Here is an 11,518-nt window from a genome sequence, read left to right as displayed (position 1 = left end):
TAAGAAAGAGCCTGAATCAAAAAGACAAAACTCAAAAGAGTTAAAAAGTAAAGGTGGCGTAAGGTGTCTAAGATTAAAATATGACTTATTGTAAAACAAGGAGAAGTTAAAACAACTTACAATATGGAAAACCATTTAAAGTTTGATTGGAAATGCAGGATTTTTGATAAGTCAAAGTTTTATTATCTTCTCACTCAAACAAATTTTAAGTTTCTTTAATGTGCAGTTTCGTCTGAAAAAGCCCAACAGTGAAACCTGAGCGGGGATTTTCCTTCCTGCGTTTTGGTCAGTGAGTCAGCAGCTGTTATAGAGCGGACGTCATGTGTCTGCGGCGTGCCTTCTATTTACATGCACATACAGTGATATTTCAGAAAAAACAATAAAGTGACAGCCTGGTTGTGCCTGTCTCTCTTGAGTCTTATCACAGTTGAAGTTTTAACGGACAGATTTAAAGAGTTTGGCTGATAAGCCAGGAATCCTGAGACTGAAAAGCAGATAACATCACTTTCTTTCTGCTTTTAGATTCCTTCCTAACCACTTCAGCCAATTTATTTTCAATATATGACATAATAATTCACATTATAGTGTAAATTGTTACCTAAACACAAAAGTTTAGGATTATAAATCAGCATTTCTCAGTTCATATCATCAGCCTGTTGTTAATGCATTTGAGGGGGTGTGATAACAGACCAGAGGGGGAGTCTGCGGCGCTGCGCATGCGCGGAATGCAGCAGTCCGTCCGATGAAAAAGTAACGGTACTTTTATGGAAACAGCTCGAGCAGCAGCTGCAAGTGGTCGCATGTCAGGGATCCTGTGTGTCTTTTTGAACAAAAGGATTTCTTTTTCTCTTTAAGCGAAAGGGAATTATAACACCTCTGTAAACAGGTAGGCGGAAGTTTCATATTTTTATTTGTTTACTTAAAAAAATCAAAAGTTATGAAAGAAAAACAAATGGGATTGCTTTAATGAAAATTAGATTTTTTGTTGTAATTGATTTGTCAATTTGAGCTATTTTACACTAATTTTTTACTTTTAGCTTCCTCTGTGCTAAAGCAATAAAGTCAAACACCTCTTGAATTATCTTTTTTAGTATTAATTTATTTTTTCAAATAGTAAAAGTAATATTTTTCTTTAACAGGAACTTTCAGTTTGGCTGTAAATTCAAATAAGAATTTCATAAATCATAAAATATATTTAGACTAACAAACCAAAATTTAGATTAAAATGGAATTTTTTTTGTCAACTGGCTTTTTATGTTATATAAAATGGCACATATATGCAATTTTTAGGTTTATTTATCATTTACTTTCTTTAAACTGAGATATGGATAATAAAAGTCACATTAAAGCTTTGAAAAACCACATAAATCATCTTAAATCTTTGTTCTACTTGATTTCCGCCTCTCTTCAGACGTCTAAATCTGCCAACACTAAACTAGAAATGACGACTTCTTATATTAAATCAAAAAGCTGTAAACTAATATTACCTTAATTCTGTAGGAATCATCCATTTATCATCACAGAAAAAGCATTTGTGATTAATAAAAAAACGACAACTGATTGACTTCCAGTCACCTCCAGCTGTTTCACTCTCATTCTTTCCTTTTTGTCAACGGTCGGCGGCGCCATGTGGGTGCCAGCCTGATCTCTGACCATCTGCCCATCACTTATCAAAAATAGTTCCATCACATGTGCTGGAGCCATGAGGGGGCTATAAATACGAGTTAGGCCAGCTACTGTTGCACTCTTTCTCAGCATGGAGCACCAGCGTTTCTCAAAAGAGAGTTTGATTTCCAACATGGTTAGAAAAGCAGAAGATCAAAAGACTTGTTGCATGGTTGCAGACAGATTCTTTGGCTATGTCACTATACTATAGTGTATTCACCATTTGTAGAATCTCCAAACTCTGTGAAATTTCCCAGAATTCTCTGCGCATTGATGCTCACTAGATTGGGAAATACAGACCAAAATGCATTACTTTTTAAATATTTTTGCAAAAAAAAAAAACCATATGAATGTACTTTTTTTAAAATAAACCAGGGGTGTCCAAATCCAGGCCTTGAGGGCCGCCCTCCAGATATCCTGCATTATCTGCTGCTGATTACCTGGATCAGAGGTCGGCAACCTGAGGCTCCGGAGCCACTTGCTGCTTCTTCATCCCTCTATTGTGGATCTTTGGCTTTGAATAAAAGTGCTAGTGATTTTAGTAAATAAAACTGTAGTTAATTTATTTTTGATAAGTTTTGTCATTAATATTTTTCATTTTAATATGTCAGATAACTGAGAAAAGTAATGATAAGAGTGGTTTATTATTAGAATAAGATAAGGGCACAAATCGATTTTTTAAAAATTATTCTACACCAATGTTTTCATTCGACGGAGTATTACGGCCACCAAAAAAAAAAAAAAAAGTAATATTACGACTCGTAAATGTAGCCTATGACTTTTAAAGTCATAAATATACGACTTTATTCTCGTAATTTAGCAGTTACGACTTTTTTCTCGTAAATTTACGAGATTAAAAGTCGTAAATTTACGAGAAAAAAAGTCGTAATATTACTTTTTTTTTTTTTTTTTGGCCCTAATACTCCGTCGTATTTTCAGGTTTATATTTGATAGTAAAAAAGAATTCCTAAAAATGGAAAAAAATTGACTTTCTTGCTTATTTGACTCAGGGTGCATTTTATTTTGAAAAGAACTTGTGTGATACTGTCAAAACTAAAGACGTTAACATTGTTATATAAATAAAATTATATTGATTTAATTATTATAATTATTTAAAATTAAAATTTTATGAGCAAATAGTTTCAAAAATATAGATAAAGTGTATTTTTCTAATCAGTGACTGTGCGGCTCTTGTTTGTTTTTGGTCAGTTAAAAACTGGACCAAATGACTCCTTCAGCTTCAAAGGTTGTAGATCCCTGATCTAGATCTGGTGTGTTTGGCCAACTAGAGCCTTCAATGTTGGAAAACATGTAGGACACCGGTCCTCGAGGTCTAAATTTGGGCAGTCCTGTAATCAACCATCAACGTTTTCATCATCAGAACACAGTAGATCCACAGTCACTGTAACATGCTTCATGTTCATGAAGTCGGTGATGTCATACTCACTGTTTAAATGGAGTCCATATTGTTTTTAGACAGTCCAGCACTATTTAGTTGTTTTTAGGCAGTTCATGTATAGAGTTCAGACATACCCGAAGATTCAGCTAAATTTATGAAATGTGGCCTTTTGTTCATTTACTTGACCATTTTATTTAATTAATTAATTTAAAAAATGTATTAGTCGTCTACATTATCTCTTTAAAGTCCCACTTCAATCATCTTTAACCGATTGTGTTTCCAGTTGTCTTTTAATCATGAATATAATCATTTTTGCCAAAAAAAACAAACAAAAACGGTTGTTTTCTTGGACATAATTTCTGCAGAGCGGCAAAAGTTCATTAGAAATTCACATCCGACTTGTGGGTGGGACTGAACCCAAACACGATTTGGCGGATAAATTCGCATGGCGTGCTCCTCTTTCACCGCACGGCAAATTCAATGCTCGCTGCTTCAGATCGCCTCAATACGCGTCTGTACCATTGACTTAACGTTGAAACTCTGCCACGTAAATCGCGTTCGGTGTGAATACACCTTTACACCCTCTCCCTCTAGCTTACAGCCCCTCACACCCTCAAATACTGGTGCAACAAAACTGGCGAGCAATATTGGAAATATCCAGACATACAGTTTTAGGTCAGATTCCAGGGAAACGAAGACGTTCATGGATCTACATCAGAGCAGGAAGCTTGTGGCCCTTTATATTTTTTGATAAATAATTTTAACAAATAACTACTAAAGTTTTTTTTAATAAATGTCCTCCAACATCAGAAAAATACCACAAAATGCTAAAAACACTATTTTCATCTGAGTGAGTCTTTGAATAGTTTGTAATAATGTGAAATTAATATTTTTTTAAATTCACTTTGTTTACTTTTCATAAAGTTTGAAACCTATTAGTTATGTTGTTTTTTCATTTTGCAGGTACATTTTTCACAGTTTCTGTTTTTGTTACTCGCCATTGTGGCACAAACATGACGGAGGTGATGCAAGCTTCTGCCGTTAGCACCCAGGAGACGGAGGACGTCACGTTTGAAAGTGAAGACAAAGCCGGTGACGAGGGAGACGAGACGACGCTCAGCAACACAAGTGAGGCAGGAGTGCAAGAAGAAGAAGAAGAAGAAGAAGAAGAAGAAGAAGAAGAAGAAGGAGGAGGAGGAGGAAAGCCCTGCCACGCAGGTGATGACACCTGTGATGACACTGAAAAGGGACAGGTGAACGGCGTTGAGCACGAAAAGAACGACACAGAAAACGGGAAAAATAAGTCAAATACTGTAAACGGCCTCTCAAGCAAAGAGGACGATCTTCAGGCTGAAGCAAACGATACTCAGAATGTTTCAGATTTGGCGTTCAAGAAAGAGGTGAGAGAACACAAAAGCTGAAACAGAAAAGAAGCCCCAATGTTGTGTTTGTTTCAATATTCTCATCGCTGATCTGCAGAAACTCCTCCGATCTCGACGGCCGGTGGCCAGGAGCTACGTCCCGAAGGCGACCAAGGAAAAGGGAGATGTGACCAGCAAGTTTGAGGCCATGCAGAAGGCCAGGGAGGAGCGGAGTCGGAAGAGGAGCAATGAGGAGCAGCAGAAGAGGAAGGAGCAATTCATCAAGGAGCGAGAGCGGCTGCGCAGAAAGCAGGAGGTCAAAGATGCAGCATCCCACTAACCTGACATCTGACATCTGCATGGCATGATGAGGCTGGAAGGAGATGACACAGATCACAGCTTGAGTGAGAACTCCTCCTCTATCACTAACAACATTTATGCTCCTAACTCAAACAAGACAAACAATTGTTTTAAAATAGGTCAAACCAATAGACTAACTGGCCTGTTTTACATAAGTTTGTGCACAGGGACTAAAAAAAAAAAAAAAATTCATTTTGAACATCACTAATCTTAAGCACAAATGTACAGTGAGTTAAAGTTCATTTTAAGTTCTATTAGTAGTCGGATGAATTTTTGACCTTTCCTCTGTGGGAGTGGTGAGCCGCAGACACCACCAGGAACCATTTGGAGGTTTAACCATCAACTCTACATAAAAACTGGACTAAATTACCCCCTCACCACCTTCCATTCCAAACAGGAAGTATTCGTTGGCTCCAGGAAGCCACAATCCTTCATAGACTTGTATCTAGAAATAACAGCTATGCTGCCTTTTTCTTCTTTTTTTTTCTTTTTTTAGCATGTTCTTGCCTATTCAAACGTTTTTTTCCCATAATTTTTATTTATTGATTACAAGTCTTTCAAGTTATAAACTGACCAATGAGATGTCTCTATAAAAATAGGTGTGGCCTGCTGGTTTCAGTGGAAAAGTACTGATTAGGTCGTGGAAGCTTCCTTTGACTGATTTCAAATGGTCTGGAGCTCTGCGTGGGTAAATATGTAAAAGTGTAACATAATATAAAAGTGCAAAAAAACATTCATATAACGTAGTATAAAAGTATAAAAAAACCTTCATTAAATGAAAGTCCAATCTTCAAAACGGTTGATTGTTGTAGTCTGCTTTCAAGTGTTAGGGGTGTGGACTTCCGACAAAGTCACTCCTGATTAGAGAGAGCGGTTGCCATAGAAACGTTGACTCGACCAATCACTGCTCACTGACATCGTCTGGCTCCAACATGGATAAATGGCGACTGAATGTATTTCAATTTATTGGAGCTGGAGGTAAACCGTTCTCTCTGGTTGATGCCACATTTGTTCGATCTGGTGAGTTCTCTGACTTCCTTGAAAAGGGTCAATGGGTTTAACCCCGAAAATCAAACGCCACCATAGTTTGGACGAATCCCTTCTCCTTCTCCCTACCCCCACATTTAGCCCTCCAAACGGTCCAAACAGAGAGATATGGAACAATAGTGTCTTCAAATTTATATAGACGTTAGGACCGGGAATCGATAAAAAAAAAACAAAAAAAATATAACTAATTAATCGCAAACCTGGAAAAAATTAATCACGATTAATCGCGATTTTTTTTTTAGTTATTTAGTATTTCCCAATCAGTTATTATAATCACAATATGAAATCACACACAAAACTCTACATTTAGAACATTTATTTTTAATTAGTGCTGTCAATTAAGTACAAAAAAATCTGATTAATCACATTTTTGTGTTGGGATTAATCACGATTAATAACAATGTTTTACCAGGTAAAATGTATTTGTTCTGTATGGGACCGGACCACAGATCAAATAGTTCGCTTTTAGTGAAAAAGTGATCTAAACCACATAAATGTCAAGAATAGAGCACTAAAGACCCATTGAATTATCCCACTTATAGCACGGTCACTTACAGAAGAACACCCGACGAAATGTTCTAACGCGCCGTGGAAGCCTGAACCGCCGAGTTAAAGCGAAGGACTTTATCTTTGAATAATTAGCATTAATAAATGTGTAAAAACTTTGATTATTTTTTATTAATCATGTGCGTTAACGCGTTAATGTTATATATATATATATATATATTCTTTTTTTTCTTATATTTATTTCTTTATTGCAAATCTTTCAAGCTATAAACTGGCCAACAGATGTCTCAATAAAAGTAGGTGGTGCCTGTTTCAGTGGATGATATATATTTACAGATATATATATATATATATATATATTTTATAAATGTCCTGTTATGTTTCCTGCAGATCCCCAACAAAAACATTTAAGAGTCTTCCTCGGAGATTTTAATGTGATAAACAAAAGATCAGTGTCATTACATACCAAATGGACAATTATTCACCATAAATTTCAGTTGTTTTTTTTAATTTCAGATGTTCTTTCTTTGATTTATCTTTTTTAGGAACATTTTCAACAATATTGTTCTTTAATTCTTACTCACTGCTGCTCTAACTCTGTTATTAACCTCTAAACGATCATTTCATACTCTTGATAATATAATATAGTTTCAGATAATCGTTTATTCTTTGCAGTGTTCATATGTGCTTAACCCTTTAACACCAGAGCTGAAGCCATCTTCAGAATCTGCTGGAATTGTGTTGAAAAGTTGTGGTGTGTTAAAGAATGTGTGTTTTTTAAGCATCACCTGTGACATCTCAGGTGTTATTGGGTTAAAAGAAACGCTTCAGGTTATGTTTTAACGCTGAACATTTGAGATTTATTTAATCTAAAATGGTTTGGGGATTGTACCCTTTTGATACTAATATTCTTAATTTTATGCATTTACTTTTGTATTCTGCACACATTCTTAACCTGTAATTGTTTTTTTTTAATATATTATCATCTTAATCTGCAGGACGTGTAGTGGAATGTGAGTAAAAAGATGAATATGGCTGACTTAGCTTAAGTTCTAGTGTAGGTGTGTTAGCAAGAATCTGGTGTTAGCATACATATTGCGATAAATGGCTCACGATACGATATGTATCGCAATATATCCCGATGAGGAAATAGAGTGTGTTTTTTTATTTTATTTATTTTTTTTTTTTTTTAAGATTGCTAAATGAAGTTTATCCAGTAATAGTGGTTGGGATATTAAGTGGAAAACAAAAGATCCTCATAAATAATACATCAAATATCACCTTTTCAGTAAGTATTGTCAGATGAAGTATTGCGATATATCGCCAAATCGATTTTTTCCTACACTCCTAATAAGTCATTTATTTTTTTAACCATTTAAAATGCGAAACATATGTAAATATTTAGCAGGAATGAGTTGTGTGGAACACTATAAATCTTTTTTTTCACATTTATTTAATGCATCATTAGGTGGTTATGCGAGTGGATTATCAGCAATAATCAAACTCAACAGCCTTCCTCTGTACTGTCACTGGCCAGCCTTGGACACTTACCCTCATCCCCTATCTGCTACAACAACATGGTCGGCCAATGGGGAGTCCCCTTGCCGGTCACATGACCCTGGTTTCAGCGGGGATTAGGCCCTTGTTCTTGCTGGGACCAGCATGGCTCCTGAGCAGCAGAGGAGATGATCCCGGCAGAACCTTAACCTCACCCCACTGTCCCTCTGATCTTGCACAGATAAAGGAACTGCTCGCATCCAGTGATGAGGAAGAAGAGGTGAAGGCCCCAAAGGTGGAGAAGTCTTATGTCCCAAAAATCACAGGTGAGACGGACAGATGGGAGTAGGAAAAAAAAAAAAAAAGGAACAACATATGGGAGGAAGAGGAGGCTGAAGGTTTGTTCTGTCGACTGCTCAGGTAGCGTAAAGGGGAAGTTTGCAGAAATGGAGAAGCAACGACAAGAGGAGGAGAGGAAGCGAATGGAAGGAGAAAGGAAGAAGAGGGAAGCCCAGGACAAGTTGGAGAAAGCAAAAATCAAGAAAGAATTGGCTCAGAAAGCGGCTGAGGTGAGATGAAACCTAACAGGACCGTTTGTATTTGGTCCACTTGTGATGGAGAACGTCTGTGTGCTGCCTTCATTGTTGAAGCTGCTCTTTTGGCCGTAATGATTAAGGTAATCCTCAGCTGCCACTTGGATGAGTTATTTTAAGTGGCTTTTGAGATGGGAGCAGTTGGCAGGAGCCGGATATAGGTCTGAAACTAACAGTGACGATGTTGTCATGACCACCAGCTTAAACGAAGACTAAACTGCTCACTTTATTTAACAATTAATCGTGTTCTTGGAAAATGATTTCTTTTTGCAGTCTGTTCTTACCAGCCCAGATGCCAACACTCAGGCACTATTATTGGTTATGCAACGGAGCATTTAGAGCCCATTAGCCGTCACCTGCATGACCCAGTTCCACGTCAGCACGCTCGGATGAATTATTACAATTCTTCAACGCACATTAAAATCAGATGATTGGAATGTAAAGAAGGAGCTTTGGGGAACTTTTTGTTGAAAACTCTATGTTAAAACCCACACAGATATGTGGACGTTTAACTGGAAATTAGAGAACAGAAACAGAATCAAAGGACAACATAAATAATTTATTTTTAAGATTCAAGTTTGAATTTTGGGTGCTTTTTGCAATTTAAGTCCCACTTCGATCATCATTTGATCTATTAAAGCGTTCCCCGGTCTTTTAATAATGATTTATAGCCTAAATAAATAAATAAAACCGAGTTGTTTTCTATAGTTTCTGTAGAGCGGTAGTGCTGGGTGGATCGATCTAAAATATCGATTAATCTCAAGTTGGTATCGGATCGATACTGACCTGCAGGTATCAATATTTCCACACTTGTTAGAAACTTTTCTGTATCTGTAAAAAGAACCCAGAGGAGTCGCTGCCTCACCACTCTCTGAACGCATTGTTCACTCTATTTCCACTTTATTTAAATTCAGAGTTGTTGTTTACAAGTTACTTTTCAACTGTTTTTTTTTTTGTTCTATTTAAAGGCCAGCAAGTTACAAATTATTTCCATTTCTATTTGGTTTATTTTGTATCATACTTGCTTATTTCCTTTTGTTTGAACAATGTTTAGCCTTCACATCTTCACTTTTTATTTAATTTCAAGAAGTTTTTATTTTAATAAACTATTTTCCATTTAATTGAAAATATTTTCTTAATTCTGTTTATAAAGTAATTAAAAAGGGAAACTTACAAAAAAAAAACAGTCATGGTGATATTTTGAGGTTCATGTCAGATCCAACGCATTTAAGAAAAATATTGATATTGGTTTTGATATCGGCGATACTGATCGGTATCGAATCGGTGTCAGATCGATCTCCAAATGCTCAGTATCGCCCAGCACTACAGAGCGGCAGGAATTCATTCAATATTTGTGTTATATTTTTGTTATGGCGCTAAGTAACTCTGCCCCATGTCCCTCTTTGTTGCTGAGAGCTCTCCGTTTACATGCTCCTCTGCTAGCTTACAGCTCCTCACACCTCCAAGATAACATTAGTGATGCAACAAAAGCAATATTGGAGCTACTGAACTAGAATCCAACTTAGACGAAGAAGACGTTCATGGATCTAGTCGTCTACAAGTGGATGCATCAGAATGAAGCAGGGAGCTTGTGGTTTGGTGATATTACATTTTTCAGTTTTTTTATTTGTCTGCTCCTGATTCACAACGATTTGAACAAAGACATACTCAGAAATGTAATTTTAAGCTTTATTTTCTTTATGTCACTCCATATAAAGGACATTTATGTTTATTTGTGGCGCAGTGGTTAGCGCTCTTGCCTCACAGCAGCAAGGACCCGGTTCTGGTTCCCCTTTCTGTGTGGAGTTCACATGTTCTCCCCATGAATGTGCTTCATGATCTGGCTTTCTACAGTCCAAAAACATGCGTCTGAGGTGAATTGAAACCTGTCCAGGATGTATCCTAACTTTGCAGCTGGGTTAGGCTCCAGCAGGAATAAATCCTCGTAAAAGATAAACGGGTTTGGAGAATGGATGGATGGATGTTTATATGTCCTCCGTTATGAAAAAGATGCCAAAAAGAACGTGCTAAAACACACAAAAAATCCAATTTCCTTTGGAGTGGGTTTTTAATTGGCTTATTTGGCTCATTGACTTTGCTTTCACTTTCTGATAAACAAGCTGGAGCTTTTTTTCACATTGCAAGATAAGTTTTTCCTTCAAATAAAAAAAACCCCTGAAATTATGGAGCAAAAATTGGGCCATACAAATTTGAAACCCAAATTAAACTTTGTGAAAAATTCAAGCTGAAATAAATATGTTAAGATAAAAAATAGCTCTTATATCAACTTATTCATTTCAGCTTCCAATGTTAATTTTTTTAGTTTCAAAATTTCTGTTTCAAAACTTTTTCTTTACTTTTTAACTTTTTTTCCAGTTTTGAATCTGTAAAGTTCCGGTTTGAAACGGTTGTCCCTTTCTGGCATGTGGGGGTGGGGACAACACAAAAGACCAATCAAAATCAATGAGGGTGGTAACCTGGTAGTAAGAAACACCCTCATCAGATGTTTCACATTTCAGGCAGATTATTCAAATATCTGAACTATTGTTTGTCTTACAGCACTGGTACAGTGTTTGCTTTTTATTCTTTTGTTCACAAGAACCACTTAAATTGGTAGGACAGAGATTTTCTGACCGTGATCATCCAAGTTGCCAAAGTCAGTAGCAGAACTGAGGTTACCACCCTCATCAGTTTTGATTGATTCTTCGTGTTAGCCCCGCCCCCACGTGCCAGAAAGGGGTCAAAAGTTTCAAACAGGAGACTTTCAGATAGCTTTTCCCCCTTAACGCCAGAAAAGGGGACAAAAGTTTTAAGTTTGAAACTTTCAGAAAGCCCCGCCCCCATTCGCCAGAAAGGGGACAAAAGTTTAAAACCTGAAACCTTCGGATAGCCCGGCCTCCACACTCCAGAAAGGGATCAAAAGTTTCAAATAGGACACTTTCAGATAGCCCTTCTCCCTTAATGCCAGAAAGGGGGACACACGTTTTAGGTTTGAAACTTTAAAGATAGCCCTACCCTATGTGCCAGAAAGGGGACAAAACTCTCAAACCTGAAACTTTCAGATAGCCATGCCCCATGCGCCACAAAGG

At 36.9% G+C, this 11,518-nt stretch overlaps 1 protein-coding gene across 3 annotated transcripts in view; it reads left to right on the top strand.

Moving 5' to 3' along the window:
- The first annotated feature begins 775 nt into the window (after window positions 1-775).
- nexn (nexilin (F actin binding protein)) overlaps window positions 776-11,518 on the top strand; it is a 20,470-nt gene continuing 9,727 nt past the window's right edge. For all 3 annotated transcript variants that reach the window (XM_024278544.2, XM_024278543.2, XM_024278547.2), the window contains exons 1-5: window positions 776-886; window positions 4,028-4,464; window positions 4,544-4,741; window positions 8,078-8,162; window positions 8,257-8,405. In XM_024278544.2, the coding sequence (XP_024134312.1) occupies window positions 4,078-4,464; window positions 4,544-4,741; window positions 8,078-8,162; window positions 8,257-8,405 (819 nt within the window). In that variant the 5' untranslated portion in view covers window positions 776-886; window positions 4,028-4,077. The remainder of the gene's footprint in view (window positions 887-4,027; window positions 4,465-4,543; window positions 4,742-8,077; window positions 8,163-8,256; window positions 8,406-11,518) is intronic.

Source organism: Oryzias melastigma, linkage group LG4 (assembly GCF_002922805.2).
Source record: "Oryzias melastigma strain HK-1 linkage group LG4, ASM292280v2, whole genome shotgun sequence".
Classification (NCBI taxonomy): domain Eukaryota; kingdom Metazoa; phylum Chordata; class Actinopteri; order Beloniformes; family Adrianichthyidae; genus Oryzias; species Oryzias melastigma.
The sequence above is the reverse complement of the archived record's forward strand: the minus strand, read 5'-3'. Positions and strand labels throughout refer to the sequence as shown.